General features: G+C 52.9%; 1 protein-coding gene across 1 annotated transcript in view; it reads left to right on the forward strand.

Annotated features, from left to right (window-relative positions):
* The window catches only part of TMEM266 (transmembrane protein 266), a 59,820-nt gene extending 39,078 nt beyond the window's left edge, over window positions 1-20,742 (forward strand). The window contains exons 8-10 of the mRNA XM_049777885.1: window positions 12,560-12,749; window positions 18,230-18,292; window positions 20,092-20,742. Coding sequence (XP_049633842.1) covers window positions 12,560-12,749; window positions 18,230-18,292; window positions 20,092-20,645 — 807 coding nt within the window. The 3' untranslated portion in view covers window positions 20,646-20,742. The remainder of the gene's footprint in view (window positions 1-12,559; window positions 12,750-18,229; window positions 18,293-20,091) is intronic.
* Window positions 20,743-21,214: the final 472 nt, after the last annotated feature.

Genomic DNA, 21,214 nt, shown 5'->3' on the forward strand with positions numbered 1-21,214 from the left:
CCGAGGAAGGCAGGAGGGTCCAATGGAGGGGAGGGAACTGCTCTGTTTAAGCCCATCTACCCCTGGGGCCCCTCCTGAGGAGCACACCAACCCAGCTGGTTTCTGAGACTAGGATGGAGCTTTGCTAGGCAGCAGGTACCCATAAGTAGGTGAGGATGTGGTTTCTGGACACCACGTTTGTTGATCCTCGAGAGAACCACCTAGAAGGCATCAGAGACAAAGCCTCATCACAAACTAGCCTGTGACTCTGATTCCAGGTGGAGACCAGGTGGACCTTAATTTTTCTAATCTGGTAAAATCCTTAAAAGAAGGCCAAGATGCAGTAAACAGTGACTACAAGAGAGCTAGCCAGAGCCAGAGCCCTGCCTACGTCCCTTTATGCATCCATTTCATAGACAGCTAAGAGAGGCTTGGCAGGTGCCAAGAGCATGTAGCTAGGTGGCTGGCCTGAAACCACTCCTCCAGTCCACTGTGTGTAGGGGGCATACTCTACACCATTTTCCCATGTGCATCACTTCTCCATTGAGTAACATGTTAATTATGGAGTTCTGGATGGCACTGGATGGTGATGAGATGGATGGTTGGGCCTTTCTCTGCCGGCCTGGGCCATGCTCCTCCAACCCCCTCCAGCCAGCGCATCTGAGGGTTCAGGATAGCCACAAGGTTTCAGTAGACATCAACTTTATTAAGGCCCTGGACAACATGTGTGGCCTATAATCTTAAACCTTTTTAAGCATGCTCTCTTCAGCTGCCCTGTCATCCCACCTCTTTCTGCCATGTCTCCTCCTGCTACTTCTTTCTCCATCTCAAGCTGAGTCCTTCTCTTGCCCCTCAGGCAATCCTTTTGTTACCTACCAAAGACCCCTCCCAGAAATCGGCTGGTCTTACCAGCAGGTAAGGTTACGCAGGAAGATGGGGGTGGGGTGACAACAGAGATCTGATCATACAGGGTTGTCTTGAACACAGGCCTAAGCTCTGTGCTTGCTGCAGGTAAGATACCCTGCTTCATTCGCCTCTCTGTAGGGCAACCTCCCTATCGATGTTCAGGAACCCCGGAACACTAGACTAACCAGGCCAGATGCACTCAGGAGCCCCAGGATTTGTCTTAATGGTGCTCAGAGATCTCTGTGGCATCAACAATGGAACTTTGGACCTTGTGCTGCAAACTTTGCTCCCCAACTCAGAGCCATCTCACTGCCCCTTCCTCTGACTATGATTAATGGCATTTCTAGAGTCTCCTGCTGCTATCCTCCCAATTCCCATCCCCTCAGCCCCATTGAGTGTTCTATGTCATTCTGATGTTAGGCACACAGTATTGTTCTTGCTCTCCTTGCTGGAGCTCTGAGTTCAACAAAAACAATTTCCAAACTAAGTTTCATCTAAGATGTGATTGAAATCAGGGACATTGGCCAATGGACAAGGAAATTGCACTCTCCCAAGGATGTATTGGTACGAACCTGAGTTATAGCAGTATTTTGCCAAGATTTCACTCATCTTAGCACTATTTTTTTAAGGGCAGGACACACCCTGTGATGCTCAGGGGTTCTGCACTCAGAAATCCTCCTGGCAGGCTCAGGGGTAAGGAACCCAGGTCAGCCATGTGTAAGGCAAATGCCCTTCCCACTATTCTATTGTCCTGGCCCAACTTTGGCTCTTTTTAAAAGTAAACAGGATTCCGGCGAGGTGGCGCTAGAGGTAAGGTGCCTGCCTTGCAAGCAAGCACTAGCCAAGGATGGACCGTGGTTCGATCCCCCGGCGTCCCATATGGTCTCCCCAAGCCAGGGGCAATTTCTGAGCACTTAGCCAGGAGTAACCCCTGAGCATCAAATGAGTGTGGCCCAAAAAACCAAAAAAAAAAAAAAATATATATATATATATATATATATATATATATATATATATATATATATATGAGTAACCCCTGAGCATCAAATGAGTGTGGCCTGAAAAACCAAAAAAAAAAAAAAAATATATATATATATATATATAAGTAAACAGGAGGGGTCGGAGCAATGGCACAGTGGTAGTAGTGCCTTGCATGCAGATGACCTGGAACAGACCTGGGTTCAATTTTCCATATGGTCCTCTGAGTCTGCCAGGAGCAACTTCCGAGCACAGAGCCAGGGGTAACCCTGAACACTGCAGAGTATGGCCCCGAAACCAAAAATAAATATATAAAAGTAAACTGGAAGGGGGCCAGAGTGGATGGGGCACTTGCTTTGCACGTGGCTAATGGCCTGCCTTTGATCTCTGACACCCCAGGTGATATTCTAAGCCCTGTCACAACTAATCCTTGAGCACTGCCGGTTGTGCCCCCAAAACCAAATAAATAAAAATGAGTTGGAATATTAGTGAAGTTTCAGATGCACGGGAAAATGGTGACAATTATCTAGAATACCATCTACCTCACTCCCCCCTTCCCCTGCTCTGTTCAGATCCTACTCTTTATGCTCATTGCAGACCCCACGTCGCACTGAATCTTGGTGTCTCCTTAACTCATTGCCATACATCCCTTGCATTGATGAACTTGGCAGTTCTGAGGAGCCCTGGTTAGGGCTCTCTCGGGATCTCCTCTGCTGAGACTTGCTGGTGTTTGTCTCATGATCAGGTTGATGCTGTGGGTCTGGTGACATGTATCTCTCCTCCACCCTAGTATGGACCTGTGCCAGTGTGAACTGTCATCAAGAACGTGATCACAGGCTTGCTCTTGGCTTAAGCATCGTTTCTTCCCTGAGGCAGCACCCAGTGACCTGTTTACCAGCTTCTTGCAGGAAGTTTGTGTCCATTTTGTCTGTGTGCCCTGCAGCAGTTCATTTATCACCAGAGTCCATAGCTGAGGCACCTGCGCCATTTCATGTTGCAGCTGAAATGCCCTACTTGGGGCCGTGACCCAAGATTGGTAGGTGGAAGCCCAGAAAAGGAGCAGGGTTGCTTATTGGAACTGTGTTAAACTAGGAGGGAACAGGAGGGTCCTTGTGCCTTGTTCTAGGGCTTCCTCAGACCCATGCTGACTGTTCTCCACAGGGAGAAGGGGCTCAGAGCCTCTCTCTTTACCATTATTTCTTCTATAGGACTCACCTCACTTTTTTCTTGGTTTTTGGGTCACATCCAGCAGTGCTCAGGGATTACTCCTGGCTCTATGCTCAGAAACTGCTCCTGGCAGGCTTGGGGGACCATATGGGATGCCGGGATTTGAACCACCATCCTTCTGCATGCAAGGCAAACACTTTACCTCCATGCTATCTCTTCGGCCACTCTCACTTAATTTTTGACGCATTTCTAACATGGACATGGTGCTCTGGGGTGGTCATCAAGGAAGCAGGCCCTCTGTCAGACAGTCTAAGTGTTCTTGAATGCAGCTGGGTGCCCACAACTCACTTCTAGCCCTCTGGCTTCTGGGGGCAGAGCGGTGCCCCTCAGGTGCAGGCCTCCTGGCACTCAGCTCTGTCCACATCTCATCCTACACTGCCTTAGGAAAGCGAATGTGGCTGGTCTGCAGATGGTGCCTGGTGCCTGGTGGAGACATCACTGTCCTTCAGAGACAGTGCATATGGTCAGCCTGTGTCTCTGCTGCAGCAGCCAGAGTGCTTGTGGAGTCAGAGGTTAAATCAATGCCTGAGAGAGTCTTGCAACTTATCTGAAGAAACCATCATGGAGGTTTTCCAGAAGACTGTGCCCAGGAGCTTGATCTAATTCCAAAACAGGTTCTGAAGTCCCTGCTGTACATGCTTGGCCCTGTAAACCTCACAACAAACAGCTCTTTTGTTTGTTTTGCTTGTTTTTCAGCCACACCCAGCACCATTCAGGGGTTACCCATGACTCTATGCTTAGAAATTACGCCTGTCAGGCTTGGGGGACCATATGGGATGTCGGGGATGGAACCCAGGTTTTCGTGTGCAAGGCAAATGCTTTACTCACTGTTTCTGTGTCTCTGGCTTTATAACAAAAAGATTTTGTCTCAAACTAATGCAGTAGGATCAGGCCCAAGGCTGTGGTTCCTTTTCTCTTCTCCAAGGGTCCCAGAAGGAGGATATGGGAAATCTGGAGGTCTTTCCACAGTGGCTCACCCTGGGATCCCTGGCAGTCAGGGGCTTAGTCTAGGGCCCACCTAGAGTGCAGTAAGGGACAGCTGGGGGGGGGGTGGTTATGGCAGGATCCTCTTGCCAGGGAATTGGACTGTGGGGATTCCAACCCCAGCTCCTCCATTGACTCATTATGGAGGAAATAGGCTGACATCTGTGGGTACTGTGAGGATCAAGAAATCAAGCCCCCCCTCAGGGAGCAACCCTGGGTTCATGGATGGGGTGGGGGACACATGCCTGACGTCACATCTCTCCCTCCCACCTCAGGACTAACTGTGTAGCTCCTATTAAAAAGCAAAGGAAAAAAGAAGGTAGAATAAATGTAACCATAAATCATTTTAGTGGTGACTCTGTAGAAATCATGCATTATTCAGTATTTTAGCTCATTTTGACCCTGATGATCAGAACTGGCAAGCAAGATGTTTTGAATTCCTTTAGAGATGGGAAGACAGGAAAAAAAAAAAAAAGAGCCTGGTGACTCAAATCTATTTTCTTCCCTTCCTATGTCAAGAAGAGACCATCTCTCACCCTGTGGTGCCTAGAACTTGCTACCATCTGTTCTCAGAGGTCACTCCTGGTGGGGTCTGGGAGGTTCTATAAATAGTTTATGGGATTTTCTTTTTTTTGAAATATGAAACAAGAAAGAAAAATACAATAACTATTCTCTCTCTCACACACACACACACACTGAGGTTTTGTTTTTGAGGTTTTGAAAAGTATACCGTAACCACTTCAAATGCACTGTAAATTACTTAGGGCTGGAGAGATAGCATGGAGGTAGGGCGTTTGCCTTTCATGCAGAAGGTCATCGGTTCAAATCCCGGCGTCCCATATGGTCCCCCGTGCCTGCCAGGAGCAATTTCTGAGCATGGAGCCAGGAATAACCCCTGAGCACTGCTGGGTGTGACCCAAAAACCACACACACACACACACACACACACACACACAAAGAAAAGACAAGTGTTGCAGCTGACAAACACATCAGCCAAAGTCAGAAGCTGCCTTCTAGGGCAGGGGTAGTGGCCAGGATTGAAAGGCCTGAAGTCACATGGCTACTCTGCTTCTGAGCTCGGGCGCCAAGTATTTTGTAACTCCTCAGTCCTCCCTTTTTTCTCCCTTTTTTCTCCAGAGATAAGAGTGGAGCTCTCTGTGGAGAACAGGTCCCAGAGCGACAGCCTTGCTGTGGAGCTTGTGGACTTGCCTCTCCTCAGGATCCAGATGTCCAAGGGCATGGCCTGCATGTTTAGCATCCAGCCATTACAACATCACTGAACCCACCCAGGGAGGTTGCAGGGTTTTTTTGTCCCTTCCCCATCCATAGAACCTGATCTCAGCACCCTGGGAAACCCTCCTGACTGTTTCGTTTTAGGAGCCACGCCTGGCAGTACTCAGGGGTTACTCCTGACTCTTCTCTCAGGAATCGCTCCTGGGATGCTGAGGATCAAACCCCGTGCGAGACAAGCACCCTACCTACTGTACTGTCACTCTGGCTCCAGATGCCTCCCTGGTTGAATATCATTCCCCTGGCCTATTTTCCAAAGCAATTTCAGGTGCACCTTGGCCTTAAGTCCTGGTCAATCATGGAAGAATATGGGATTGGTGGGATGTCCTGCTGCCAAGTGCAGGGTTAGGGGTTCTGTGGAAGCAGCTGTTCTGAAGGGAAGTTAAGTTCTCTGTGATTTCTGTTCTGTCTATGCACCAGGCTCTGAATACCATTGCTCTCGGCATCCCTATGACAATGTTGATGGCTTTGCCTGTGATGCTCACCATGGCAAGGGTGACACATGGGCACGTGTGCCCCTAGCCTGTCCAGGAAGAGCTGGAAAGGGGGTTCAGTCTTGGATCTGAGGGAGCTGTTTGCTTGGTTTTAGGGCCCCTTTTGTTCTGGCAGAGCTCTCACTACTCAGCTCAAAGGCTGGTTTACCTGGATTGTTCAAAATCTCCATGGTGGAAAGTGCTGTTGTTTTATTCAATTTCTTTTTTTTTTTTTTCAACATGGGAAGTGATTTGTAAAACAGCTGATAGCTTTAATGACAAGCCTATTTAGCTGATAAAATTAGCCATCAGAGGAATAACTTATGTTATCCTTTAGCCATAATTTAAATTTATGGCCAAGTGATCTTCACAGTGGATGGAAAGGGGCCAGGGTTGAATTCCGCTTCACCCCGCTCCTAAATCATCCATTTGCAACTGTCTCCTGGTTTTTATTGTTACCAACAATGGCGGAACTAATGGAAATAAACATTGGATGCCATCCCAGCAGCAGCCAGGTTGGAAGGCAGGGCCAGTCTGGGCAGACAGCACTAATAGAAGAGAAAATGATTGCTCTTGCATTAGGTAGCATCACGCTTCTGGGCAGAGTCTGCATTGATCCGGCCGAGGCTGTGTCAATTGTTCTCTGCACACCAGACCATTAAAGGCCGAAATGCCTGGGTGTGGCCCCAGGGGTCTGCCCTGCCCAAGCACATTAGACGCCCAGCCCCATGGAAAGGCCTGACTCATTCCCTTCACGATGCCTGGGACTTCCCTGTGGGTCCCGCTCGACCCTGGAGATGCGTGGGTTATCTGATTTGAAAGACTGAGTTAATGCTGTGCATGAGCAGGGCTGGGCTCTCACCGCCTTCATATTCCACCCCACTTCTGCACTGGCATTTTCTCCCCCTGGGCTTGTTGGCCAATGAGAATTGTGCCTCCTTTGGTCATCAGTTCACTCCCATCTCCTCCTAGAGACCCAGCCCTATGAATCCCTGAAATGTGGGAGCTTGGATGGTTTTCTTGGCCCACAGGATGATTACTTGTGAGAGCTTTGGGTATGCTGGGGATGTGTTTGCATTTATCCTGCTTAGGAGTCTGAGTTCCTTGGGTTTGTTTGTGTGGATTAATGTTTTTCTTTTTTTTGTTTGTTTTTTTTGTTTGTTTGTTTTTGTTTGTTTTTGGGTCACACCCGGCGGTGCTCAGGGGTTACTCCTGGCTGTCTGCTCAGAAATAGCTCCTGGCAGGCACGGGGGACCATATGGGACACCGGGATTCGAACCAACCACCTTTGGTCCTGGATCGGCTGCTTGCAAGGCAAACGCCTCTGTGCTATCTCTCCGGGCCGGATTAACGTTTTTCATTAGACTTAGAAAGGTCTTAGCTATGGTGTCTTTATTGTACCTGCCTCATCCTAAAATGCTCCTCTTTCTGGAGGTCTAATTGCCCGAGGGTGGCCTTTGATTAGGTTTCATAGACACTATTCTGTACCACTCTTTGATTTTTTTTTTTTATAGAGGTTACCCCAGTCGTGTTTGAGTGACCAGTTGGTAGAAGCTTGACAGTTCAGTGCTCAGATGCTCAGGTCTTCCAAGGTGGCAGGCAGCTGTATTGAAATGGGCTGCCAGGGACTGAAACTTGGGGTCTCCTGCCTGCCACTAAAGCTGTCTTCCTGGACCCCTTCAACCTATAAGCTTATCCTCAATTTTACAGCTCTATCTTATCCTGTATCTTCCTGTTCTTTGGCCCTTTGAGCTGAATGTCACTCTCAGGTATGGTCTCCTTAAGTTTTGAAGTTGCACTGGGTTGCTTTCTTTGGTTCTGTTTTCCCATTGAAGTGACATGTTCATTTTGTCCATTTTTACTCCTATTTTCTTGAACATGCATCACAGTTGTTTTGAAGCGCTAGTCTGTTCACACAAGCATCTTCTATAGCTTGACCCCTGGGAGTTTCTTTCCAGTTTGACAATCAACCCTTTTTCCTGATTACCTGATAGCTGGCGATTCTCTTGTATGTTACACATTCTGAGCTGCATTTCAAGGTTCAGGATGGTGTTATCTTGAAAGAGTTAGGCCTCTGGGAATGGAGCATTTCAGCAGGAATAAGGGAGGGAGGGCGACCCTCAAGACAACAGCCATAGTTAATGGCACTTGTACTTTCTTTCCCCTTAGCCAGGGTCCCAGAACAAATTAGAGCTTGTCATAGAAGAGGGCTTATCTGTGAGACCTAGCCAGAGTGAGGTGTTCTAGACCAAGTGCTCCCATGCCTACCTCCAGCCTTACCTTTCACTCTCCTCCACACCATGTGGGTGCACTTCTGCTCTTCCTTCCCCTTTTTTAGGTTGTTTTTGGACCATAACTAGCATTGCCCAGGATTTACCTCTGCTTCTGCACTCAGGGATCATTCCTGGAAGGGCTTGGGGGACCATATGGGAAGCCAGGTATGAAATCTGCGTCAGCCAGGTGCAAGACAAGAGCTTACCGCTGCACTGTGACTCCAGTCCTGAAAATTCTGTTCTTGCTTGCCTGCTACCACCAGCTCCCGTGGCTTCTCCCTGAGCCATGTCACTTCTTCTCACCTATCAGATTACAAATTTTCTGACAGAGGAACTGTGGGCTAGGAGCCAGTAGCTCCTAGTGCTTCTCCTGGTGCTTCTGCTGCACTGGGTGGTCCTCACCTACTCCCCAGCATAGAAGACTCTCTATGCTGACAAGGCCTTGACACACCAGGGTTTCTTGACAACACTTCCATCCACTGGAGACCTCACATGTGGCATGTTCAGTGCATCAGGACATGAGAAGCTCCACTCTGAGGTTCCAGCAAGAATGTCCCAACCCGCCCTGGTGTGTCCTGCTCCCAATGAGCAGAGCTCTGCACCCTGAGGCCCCCTTGCATTTTCCACATTGGGACTCAGGGAAAACAAACCAGAGCTCAGAACATCCACTTACTCCAGGCCTCTGGGAGATCAAGCTCATAAGCGAGGTTCCTATTCCCATGTCCATCTCCACTGCCTACAATTTGATCCCCATTATTCATCTAGGTCCTCTCCAACTAAAACAGCTGTTGTGTCTTCCTGGCCTCCTCCCCCACCCCAGTCCACACTCCCAGTGTGACCAAATGCCGCTTCCCCCAGCGCTCATCAGAATCCCACTACCTCTCAACTCTCAACCCTGCACCACTCAGTTTGCTAGGGTTCGGGGTTTCGTTTTGTTCTTTTTTTTTTTTTTAAGTCTGTGTTCAGAAAACATGTTACCACATCTCTAGGCTCTGCCCAACTCCCCAGCCGCTTTTCAACGTCTCATGGACACACGTGCCCTCCAGAGCCGGTTTCCCAGGAAATCATCCCCTGAGTGCAGCTGATTGTCCCCCTGCTTGGCTCCAAGCTGAAAGAAGCATTTCCACTCCCAAACAGACCTTACTGTTAATCTGACTTCACAACTTCTTAGTGACTGAATGAACAAATGAAGGAAGGAACGAACTACCAACATTTGGGGTTTAAATGTCCAGCCTCTAGCTGGTCTCAGTGCGCGGTTCTGTCTGCACAAATGCGCTTGGGGCTGGGTGTGCCTTGGTCTCTGTCTGGGCGGAATTCCAGTGGGACCCTCACGGGCAGTGCAGTATCAATTACAGCTCATCAATAATGCAGCAGCTCAGAGTAGCCAGGGAGGCCATTAGCTGGCCGTGCTGAGCGGCCTCGGAGAAAGTGGGCTGGATGTGCCCCCGGGAGTTCAGATCGGCCTGCACAGGAGGGGCTCCCGCCTTAGCCAAGCTCAGGAGACCCCTGGGCCCTCCATGACCTCAGAGAGCTGAGCTCTGAGCCCGGCCTGCCAAAGGGAGGCTTGAGCCCTCTCCCTGCACAGGCCTCCTGGAATGATCTGGCCTTGTTCTCCAGTTCTTGGCCCCATTGGAGTGTGGGGTGGCAAGGTTCATGGTCTGCACCTGCTCCAAGGTTATTTAGGGCTGAATCTAACAGGTGCAGGGCCCTGTGTGTGATGGGATTAGGACCATATGTGACAGGTCATGACTGCGTGGGACAGGTCAGGGCTCAGCCTTTAGTCTCTCGGTTTTGTGGTAGGTTTAGGGCACAGTTCTGGCTGGATTCGGGTTTAGTGAAACCACAGACTTGAGCAAACTGAGGAGCCTCCTATATTGATCACTTCATTCATAAGCATGTTCCTTGAGCACTGTCTGGTGAGTGGCCCTCCATCTTCCAGACAGCAAAGTGGCTCTTAAAGGATTCAGTTCTACTAGGGGATGGAAGTGTCCAAGGATCCTGAGGGCCAGTAATGCCCATCTTCCCAATTCTTGCACAACAGGGTATTGGCAGCTGGAATCTGGCTGGGAACTTCCCTTTCTGAGCTCACTCTTCAATGAGCCCCCCTTGTCAGCCCTGGGGTGAGAGGAATCAGAAATGCCCTAGAGGAAAGGGGGACGATCCCACAGATTTATCAGCTCCCTTTCCCCAAACACCACTAAACAGAGCACTGATGAACATCACCATGCACCTATGCCTGGACACAGGGTCTAGTAAGTCTTGTTTGTAGGTGTCAGGAGGATATGAGATGCTGGGAATCTGGGGAAACTGGAAGGTGCAAGAGCCCAGTGGGGGTGAGTAGGAGGGGGACTGACACTTTTTCACTCAGAACCCTGAGGACTTGCGGGGAAAGGGTGAGGTCCTTCAGGGGAGAGGCAGGCTGGCTCTAGGTCTATTCACAGGGCTCTGGGGCCCCTTCCACACCCTGCACAGTAGCACAGCCCAGGCTATGGAGAGTGCAGGGCTGAAAACAGGACTAACAACCACTGCCCAGCCCCTACACAAGGGCCCTCAGATGATCTACCCCAGGCTCAAGAGACTAAAGAACTCTCTGGAAAGCTGTCTCCAGAGGCAAAAACCTGTGAACTTTAACATATGAGTTTGCCTGTCTGTCTGCATTTGTTTTCATGAAGGCAGCTGGGCTACATAGGGAAGGGGGGAAAACCAACATTAAAATATATTTTAAAATCTCAGAAAGTAGTAAGTGAATGCAGTGAATTCAGATAGACTGATGCAAGGGCATTGTGAGGACAGGGATAGAAGAGTCAGAACACTCTCTGGGAGGGTAAAGCTAGGGAGTGGCCCCAAGACCACAATTGCCCTAGTGTGTGTAAGGAGACAGCAGAGGGCTTGAAAGGGATTTGAAAGGGGCCAGGTGAGCAATCAGATCCTGGGTCTGTTTTGTCAGTGGGAATTTGGGTTTTCTCCACGCTGAGGGCAGTGGGTCTGATTCTGGCTGAGAAGCCTCTAGATTACCAGGGAAGAAGGGACAGGGGGAGGCTATAGAAACTGAGGTGCCCAGGTCAACCCAAATCACCTACCATGAAGGTGGCAGGAAGGGGGTGGTCCGAGGTGGCATCCAAAGGTGGAGTGGAATGAAAATTCCTGAAGGCCAGAGAGATGCCACTTGGATGAGGTGGGTACTTGCTGTGCAAGCAGTCAGCTCACCTTGGTTTAACCCCTGGCACCGTAGACAGTCCCCCAAGCCTGCCAGGAGTCATCTCTGAACACAGAGCCAGTAGTAAGTCCAGATTCATACCGAGTGTGGTCCACAAACAAAATATATAAAAAAGAAAGAAAAATACGCCCGAGGAGCAGGATGGGGAAGACAGGGAGGAATTCTGTTTGACCATGAGGACAGGGACCAGATCTCGCCTCTGTCAGCAGATGTTCGGAGATGAGGCTTTGATTTTCTTGGGAGAGGTCAGGTGGAGGAAAGGCATCATCAGCGAAACAGGTCAGCTCCAGCCCTGCCACCCTCTACCAGATCACAGTTAGACCTTGGGGCGTGTGTGCAGAAGCCGTGCACTGCTGGATTCGAACAGTAGATGGCGGCGACGGCTCTCCTTTCCCAAGTGGACCCGTCTCCAACTGGTCTGCAAGGCGGCCGTGGGGAGGAACAAGCCGCTTCATTAGGGATCTGGGGCACCAGGAAGTCGCCCAGCTCCCCCAGTAAACCAAAACCCAAACGTGTGCAGCTTTTCTGGAAGGGGGGGTTGGTTTTTGGGTCACACCCAGCAGCTCTCAGGGGTTCCTCCTGGCTCCAAGCTCAGAAATCGCTCCTGGCAGGCTCGGGGGGACCATATGGGATGCCAGGGTTCGAACCAATGACCTTCTGCATGAAAGGCAGACGCCTTACCTCCATGCTATCTCTCCGGCCCACATGTGCAGCTTTTTGACATGCCGTCGTATTGCACCAAGTCCTCAAAGAACGCTTATGGTGGGTAACACCCACTTCACAGATGAAGAAGTCAAGGCCTAGTTTTGCCAGCCTTAGCCTGGGCTAGGACAAGTCCATTGAGGCTGGGCCGGGAACCATCTCAGAACAGCCACAGGAGCAGAGGAAAGGGGGTGCTGCCAGTCATCCCGCCAGAGGTTTGGACCCTGCTCTCCCTTTCCCTGGGTGGCAAGTGGCTGGGGGAACCCGAACTCATCATCTAGGTTGCTCCAGCCTCGTCGTGTGTCTTCTTCTGACCTCTGGTCCTCACGGTGGGGTCACTGGCCTGGTGTCCATGGGGCCACAGGAATATGCAGCCTCCAGGGGTGCTCATTGGAAGGACCACCCCAACCTGCCAGGGAATGCGGATTCTGCCTTCACTACCCCTTGCCCCCCTGGGCGCTCTGTTCCTGCCCTCACCCCTCCACCTGCTGGGCCCACAACCCAACACGCCCTCCCTCCTTCTCTTGCAGTTTGAGATCCGGCAGCTGCGGGCACATCTGGCGCAGCAGGACCTGGATTTGGCAGCGGAGCGAGAGGCAGCGCTCCAGGCCCCGCACGTGCTCAGCCAGCCCCGCAGCCGCTACAAGGTGGTGGAGGCGGCCACTTGGGCAGAGGAGACGGCGGCCGAGAGCCTGGTGGAGGAGCTGCGGCCCGTGCAGGGTGAGCCCCAGGGGGTGTGAGCGTCCCTCCCTTCCTCTAGTCTACCAGGACCCAGCGTCGTCCTTGAGGCTGGTCCGAGATTGTGCTGGAGGGGGGAGGACACCCTCTGGTCCGGGATCACCTTTCTAGACTCAGGAAAAGGCATCAAGCCAGGCAAGAAGTCCCTGAGAATGGGAAGAGGACATAGGGCAGGGGCATGGATGTAGCCTGGCTGACCTCCAGTGGCCTCCTGGAGACCGCCTGTCAAGCACAGCCAGGCCCCGAGCAGCCCTATTCTTAAACCCCTTACAAGAGGCCCTGAGCGGCCAGTGTGAGGAGACACCTGATCCTGGAGCTCAGGCCAGTGCAGAAGCCGCAGAAACACATTCAGCAGGGGTAGAGTTGGTTTGGGAGAGGAAGGGGACATGAGGAGTGCCAGGGTCCAGCCATAAGCTTGGATGGAGGAACAAGGCACCCATCTGAGTGAGCCCCAGTTCCCTCCCAGCCCCTAACGGAACTCCCAGTATCCCTCCCCTCAGGATTTTCCAGTGCGCCCCTTCACGCTTGTTTCTCTCAGGCTTTCCTCTCTGGCCTGCAAGCCCATAGCTGGGCCAAGAGAACACAAAGCCAAAGGTCTGTATTGTCCCTTTGGCCCATGTGGGTCCCCAACCCCCCTCAAGTGCTCGGAGCCGGGAATGCACTCCTGCCTTGGGGAAAATCCGGAATATGGCTCCCAATTAAATGTAATAAGCCTTTGGAAAGTGTTTCGGGAAGGCAGCTTTGTCTTCTGCTCACTGTCTCTGGGTGGAGCCGGGTTACAGTCTGGCACACCCCAGGGTAGACTTGTCCATCAGAGAGCACTTCCTATCCAGCCCTGGGCAGCTCCCCCAAGCCACGTGCTGCCCCTCCTCCAGCTGTGCTCAGATGCCCACCTCCAGGCTGGAGAGTTGAAAGGTAAAGGAAGAAAATTGTTGGGGTGAGGGAGAAGAGGGGAGAGGGAGGAATTAAGAGGGCGAAGGGACTGCCCACTAGGTGTCAGTTTTAGCTATGTCACCTGGGAATATATTGGGGGATTGGTATGTGCTGACCTCCTGGACACCAGGGGAGCAGAGGTCATGTGACCAAGGTCAGTGGCAGTCTTGCCCAGGGGAATCATCACACCATGTGTGAGGGAGCAATAATGGCACCTCTGCTATCAGCCCAAGGACGCTGCTTCCTTTCCCTCCAGGACAGACAGACACACACACACACACACACACACACACACACACACACACACACACACACACACACACACACTCTCTCTCTCTCTCTCTCTCCTCTCTCTCCTCTCTCTCTCTTCTCTCTCTCTCTCTCTCCTCTCTTTCTCTCTCTCTCTCTCTCTCTCTCTCTCTCTCTCTCTCTCTCTCTCTCTCTCTCTCTCTCTCTCTCTCTCTCTCTCTCTCTCTGCACCCCATCAGCTCCTTTACTGCAGAACATTAGCTACGTGGCATGATTCATAGCCTCCAAGGGGCCAGGGAGGCTGAGCACTGTATGTCACCCAGGCCAGGAGCCATGTGGGGGCGGCTCTTGGTGCCAGCAGGAATTATAGTGGTGGCCACAGAGAAAGTCAGGGCCGGTAGCTCCCAGTGACCCACCTCCTCACGATTCCACACAGACAGCAGTCAGGATTGGTCAGCAGTTGGTGATACGTACCAGGAACCTCCAGAGAGCTCTTGTCCTGGGTGCTGGGACTGATGGTGCCAACCCAGCTCTCGCTCCTGCAGTCCACACAGCTGCTTGTGGTCACAGGCTGACAAGCGCCCACCAGCTCCATCCCCACTTGGCCTGCACAAATCAATTTTAAAACCTAGGCCTTGGCAGTGCAGACTCTGGGGCCTGCCCTGTTCCCAGGGCCCCGGAGCAGTCATTAATGCTCCCCCAAATTTATTAGCCTCCAAGCTTGCTCGTAACTTATGAATCATGGGTCCCTTGGGGGAGAGCCCCAGCGTTTCTGCACGATCCATAGCAAACCTCCTGAAGCATCAGAGTAGTCTTGGTGGTGTTGGGGTTTCTCATCTGCTGAGAAGTAGAAACCCCCCCCCCCATTTCTGGACAAGGAAAGGCCTGCGAGTTCAAAGGCTGTTCCTAAGGGACCTCAGAGACCTGAGGGAGGGGACGTCACATCACACTCTCACACCCCGAAAGACAGAGTCTGGGTGACCTCTGCCAAAAATAATCCAGAATGTTGGGGGATCCCAGGGAGAGAGTGGACCAGGGGTTCTGGGAGATGCAGGGAGGTTTAGGACTGGAGCTTCCCAGCCCAGGGAGGGAGGCCCAGAGGGGGCTCTGGGGTAGAGCTTGAGTTGGGCAGTGGCCCTGGAACCTGCACCCCTCTGGTTCTTAGGCAGCCCAAATCCTACCCTTGTGCCTGCCTCACCCCTCATCTTGATTCCCCAAACTTCCCAGCACACAGCAACTCCTGGGCAGCAAAGGGGGTGGTCATAATGTAGGGGGACTTGGGAGGTCCTAAAGGTGGGTCTTGGAAGGTCCAGGCCTCTGTGCCGAGCACCAGGGACACTTGGTAAGTCCCAAAGGCTCTCAGGCCTGTGGGCAGTTCTGGAGTAGGAGGCTGGCAGTGCTCACAGAGTCCCTTGTCTCAGCCTGTATCTGCAAGATCTCTCTGAGAACGGGGAAGAGGACATGGGCTTAGATGTAGGTTGGCCTGGCCTACAGTGGCCTCCTGCAGATGGTTTGTCTAGTACAGTCAGGCCCAGAGCAGCTCTATTCTTAAACCCCTTACAAGAGACCCTGAGGGACCAGTTGAGGAGACACCTGATCCTGGAGCTCAGGCCAGTGCAGAGGCTACGGGGACAAACTTGGCTGTGGTGAGGTTGGTGCAGGAGAGGAAGGGGACATGAGAAGTGCCCAGGGTCCAGCCACAAGCTAGAAGGGAGGAACTGGGTTCTATTCTAGGCTTGTTTCGTCAGAGCTAATTGGGAGGTCATCTGGGAAAGCCGCTGCGTGGCCAGACCAGGCAGAGTTCAAGGGTGTGCCTGGCTTGTTCTTGTCAGCAACTTGCAGGAAGATGGGAGCAGGGCCTCCAGGAGTAGAGAGACCGAAACACAGAGAGACAGAAATGATGCAGGGGTAGAGAGGAGCCTTGGTTAGGCTCCAAATCTTCCTGCAGCCTGGGTGATGAAAGAGACAAGTGTGCCCTCATCACAGAGGTCACAGGGGCAAGGAAGAAATGGCCTTGAGGGATCCCAGTTTTTTTCTGCAGGACAACCTAGGCATCTGCATGGACCCAGAGTGAGTCACAGAGTGGGGCGCTGTCAGCCCCTGGGGAAGAGGGGTGTGAGCTGCAGCTTCTGGCACGAGGCCTACTGTGAACTCACTGGGACAGCAGCTCGGATTAAAAGGGGATCAGCATGTGCAGGGCCCAGCCCACCGGCGGGAGCTTTGAAGGGTCCCCCTTCCTCATAGAAGCTACTCTCACAGCCCTCTCCCCCCCCCCCCCGTCCCTGCCTTTCCCATCGCCCCGAAGGCCTATTACCCCACCATGGGTGTGGGGTGCTGTTTCCCAGAAGTACTCTCAGAGGGAGGTGAGGGTTGTGGAGGTGGGGGTGGGGGGTCACTCCCGGTGCTGGGGATAGAACTCAAAGCCCGGCACATGTGCTGCCCCTGAGTCATCTGTCCTGTCTGAGTGTCAGGGTGGAGTGGACTGAGTCTAGAGGCCTGTAGCACCAAGACCAGGACCATGGAACTCTGCATGGTTGGCATTTCCTGGTGGGCTAATGGCCCTGAAAGGCAGCTGGGCAGGTGCTGGCTGGAGGAAGGAGCTCATCAGAGATGGGAGGGGGGGGGCACTGCCTTGGCATGCCTTGGGGACATGGCACAGAGATTGGGGAGCAGCTCTGCTTGGACCTTAAGGCCGGCAGCCCATCCACTTTCAGCCTGTCACAACCTTGCCAACCTTTCCAGGTGAGGAAACTGAGGCCCAGACCGAGACTGAGATGGGATGGGGGGTGGGGGAGTCTAGAGTCTAAGTCCAGGCCTTCTTGGAGAGAGTTTCATAGATCTGTGGATGCTTTAGTATGGCTGCCACGTCACACGGCCACAGAAACCACACTAAGTGCCCCATGCCTGAGGCTTAAGAAGATGGGCTACTCACAGTTCCTGGCTTGAAGGAAGCTTGGAGGTTCGGCATCATTCACAGCCCAGACCCTAGGAAGGGAGGCCCCAGACTGGGGGAAGGTCCAGGTCCTGGCAGAGCAGTGACTGCACCACCCACCCTGCCCTCAGCTCAGGCAGCCTCTGGCCTCAGGCGTGTCAGGAGAGGCCAAAAAAGCTTTTAAGGGCCTGGGCTAATGGCTATTAAATGGGCCCCAAAGTGGCAGTGGAGGGGCTTGACCTCAGTGACTTTCAGTGAACCTCTCACACTCATTCCTGCTTCTCAGCCCAGGGGTGCCCGAGGGTAGGGGGCATTGTCATTCTTCCACAGAGGGTCACCCCAAACTTGTTATTAGGTTCCATTTGGACTTTGAGGGTGGGGGGTTGCCCCTCTTTACATACAGACCAGAGGGCACACACAGCCCACCAGGGGTGGAGCTGAGGACAGAAACCAGGTCACTTTGAGGCCCCTTGCAGGCTTCAGGCCCTGGAGTGATTCAGCCAAGGCTCTCGGTGGCAGGCGTCCCGCTGAGCTGCCAGCTTTCAACTGTTCGGCCACCTCCTGGCACTAGTGGGGGGCACATTCTCTCCTGACTCCACCCTCTCCTTCAGGGCTTTCACCTGGCCTGGTAGTGCCCTCTACTGCCCCCCCAGCCCATGACAAGTAGGACTTCCAAGTCCCCTGAGCCCAAGCCCAGACTCCCTCCTCTCTCCCTGCCTTTGGAATAAGTGTGTGCCTGTCCCTGCTTTTCTGCCTGAACTTCTCAATTCTGCCTGATCTTCCCAATTCCCGTCTGCCCTAGGCCTATGGGGCAGTGACCCACAGTTTCTTAGAGCCCCCGACCACCTCCTCCCACATTTCCCTTGCCCTGGATTGCCCTGCCCACTTGTTCTTCCTAGTAATTGTTCACTCCTGGCCCCTACTCCATGTGCCAGGTACCATGGAAGTGGGCAGTGGCTGTGCCCCGGGACAACCCTACACTGCACAGATGCCAGAAGCTTGGGTAGCATGGTGTGGGGGCTTTTCTCATGGAGGACAGCACTCTCAGAGCAAGAGCTGCTGTGGGCCTAAGACAGCTGAGCTGGAAAGGCCACGGCTACATTCACAGGCCCCCTTGCTTCAGAGACAGGGAAGGTGAAGAAGAGAAACGCTGCCCCCATCCCACAGGAAGCTGTGTGTTTCCTTAGCCCCACGATGGGACAGACACGGCCTGTGGTCCCCTGTGGAGTCACTTCTCCTGGCAGTACCTCATCTCGCATCTCACAGTGGTGGTGACAGCGGAGAGGTGTGTGGCTGGCCCTGTCCCCACGCCTGCAGACTCACTCACCCTTTTGCTCCACCTCCCTAGATGCCACAGTGAGAGATGACATGAACAGCTACATCAGCCAGTACTATAATGGGCCCAGCAGTGGTAAGTATGGGGTCCCAGGACCAATGTGGCAAAACATCTGGGCAGCACTGGGAGCCCTGATTGCTGAGGGCAGAGGCAATCTGCCAGTCACCCTGCCCTTCTCCCATGCCCAGGAACCAAAGTATCAGATGCCTGGAATTCTGAGTGTTGACAGGGGCCTCCGGGTCACCAGTGAGGGCCGTGTGTGGGCACCTCAGCTAGAAAGGAAGCTGGAGGCCCAGCACACCCACACCTAAGGGCTCAATAGAGGGTGACAGGGTAAGAGAACCAGAGGATGGTGCTGGAGCAGGAACAGCATCTTTGGGCTTGTGCTGGCAGGAGCCAGGATCTCATCTCCCTCTGGGAAAAGGCTCGGGGGACCCTATGGTTTTCCCTTCTATTATAGAAGACCCTATCTCCTTCAGTGGCTGGTTTCTTCTGAGCTTTGATGCTTTTGGATTGTTTGTTGGGATCACTGACTTACAATAGGATGTTGGTTTCAGGTGTGCAACCAATGACTCGCTGTAGAGTCACAGCGAGCCACAGGACTCTAGTTACCTGTAGTTACCTGTAGTCACCTGGTCTGAATAGTCCATGTAACATTGTTTGGGAGAGAGAAACAGAGACCATACTTGTTTCATTTGTTCTTAAGTATATCATTACCATCTATTTTATTCTGATTATTGTTCATTTACAAGTTAGGCACTGAGCACAAACAGTGAAGGGTTTGTTGCTGTCTGAAGTTGCAGGTTTCTACTTGGCATCTTGGCCCAAAGTGGAGAAAAAAAATGGGGACTGTAGATGGTCCCTGCATGAAGGACCTTTACCTATGCTCCAAGATTTTCTCTTCTGCCCAGAACTTAAGATACCTCCTCTCTTAACAACTGTCAGAGCTTCTGTCCAATATCATTCATGTTGTCGTGAAGATCATGATTCCATCTCAGCCTCTCCTAGCTGCTCTGCTCCTCTGTGTGCCTGATGTGTTGGAATCAGCTGCTTTTCAGGGACTTTCCCCCAAGGGAAATTGTTCTGGTAGAAGCTGCGGATCATGTGAATGTGGTGAGCTCACATCTTCCAGTGCTGCCCTCTGGAACCAAACCCGCACCAGTCTTGAATCCCATAGCAGGCCTGGCTCAGCCTTTCAGTCCTTGTGGTTCCAGGCTAAGGCAGAATGTTGTTGTGCAACATGGATAAGACACCTGACAACATGTTCTCTTGTCTGGCATTCAGTTCCTTCAAGGCCCGTTCATCTCTCCTCTCCCCTAGCCTCTTGAGGTCGTTTCCACTAGCCTTCATTCTCTCCCTACCCGAATACCCACACCAGGTAGCACCCCTGGTAGTTGTGGCCTCAGTATCTCTAACCTAGAGGCTGCTGAGAGCATCTCTGCCCTTGCACTGAGCAGTCCTCAGAAAGCACTTCCCTAGCATGTGGACAAGGACCTTGTCTTCAACAGCCTCCCTCTGGCTTCAAAGCATACATCAGGCTGCCACACAGGCTTTCCAAGATGGCCTGTTGAGTCACAAGTAGCCCATAGCCCTATATCACAGTGGCTTCCAGAAATCAATCCTGGTGGCTAAGAGGGGCTCAGCCACGGGGTTCTCCTTGCCCTGCACTCGGCAGCCCTGAAACACTTGGACAGCATTATTGGTGCTTTCTAGAAGTGTCATCAGTCCCATCTCATAGATGAAAACTGCAGCCGCTGCCATGTCCACACCTGAGCTCAAGTCTTCTAAAGCCCTACAAGTCATGAGCAGAGCCTGTCCCCAGCACCCCAGGGTACACGTGACCTTCCGTTTTATTTTTTTTTTTTTTCTTGCAGACAGCGGCATCCCCGAGCCTGCTGTGTGCGTGGTCACCACAACGGCCATCGACATCCACCAGCCCAACATCTCCTCTGATCTCTTCTCCCTTGACATGCCCTTGAAGCTCAGCAGTGAGGACACCAGGGCCACCTCGGAGAGTGTGTCTCACTCGGTGCACAGCTCGGGCATCCGCACCCAGAGCGTCAGCAGCCAGACACTGGGCTCGCCCACAGACTGCAGCACTGCCCGCGAGGAGCCCTTGTCGGAGCCTAGCCCCTCGCCGCTGCCACCGCCCGTGGGCGAGGCCCAGGTCCAGGACCTGCTCTCCTCCCTCTCGGAGGACCCTTGCCCGTCCCAAGGGGCCTTGGACCCAGACCCCCTGGGCTCGCCGCAGCTTAGTCCCAGGCTGGAGCAGCGGGTGGGTCTGTTCAACCAGAAGAACCAAGAGGACTTTGCTGTCTTTCAGATCAAGCCTGTCATCCACTTCCAGTCCCCCGCACCTGTGCTGAAGGACAAGTTCAGATCTTTGGAATCCAAAGAGCAAAAGTTGCACAGGGTCCCTGAGGCCTAGGGAACCCCTCCCCGACGGGCCCCACCCTGCCAGAGCTGGGTGGCAAGCGGGGAGAGGCCATCCTGGAGCCCATGCGGCCCCCTCCTCAGGGTGCTCTCCAGGCCAGACCCAGGTCAGACCTCAGCACCCAGAGCTGGCGCCTGCCAGGGAGGGGTGCTCCTGGCTGGGATCTGGCGGTGGTGGTTTTGTGGTGTCTTTTTAACCATTTTTAAAGAAACCTGCCCACAGCCCAGCTTCCGCCGGGTCGAGCACGGGGGCCAGATCAGCCTCTTCTGTTGCCTTTGTTCCCGTCGCCCAGCCGGCCCCTTGGGAGCAGCACTGTGAGCAGGGGCCGCCCAGCCCAGCCCACCCATGCCGTCTTCCCCAGGACTCCTGGGGGGGGAGCAGACGCCATCACACACAGATGCCGACGCCATCAGAGTCCGTCTCCTTTGTCCTCGTCCTCTCACTTCCGCATGAGTGTTCCAGGGTCTGTCCGAGACGAGTCCCATCTTCGCTGCCATGCACATGAAGGGAAGAGGGGGTGGGGGTGGGGGAGCCACCATTTTCAACCTTGGCTTTAATAATAA

This window comes from Suncus etruscus, chromosome 1 (genome assembly GCF_024139225.1).
Source record: "Suncus etruscus isolate mSunEtr1 chromosome 1, mSunEtr1.pri.cur, whole genome shotgun sequence".
Lineage (NCBI taxonomy): Eukaryota > Metazoa > Chordata > Mammalia > Eulipotyphla > Soricidae > Suncus > Suncus etruscus.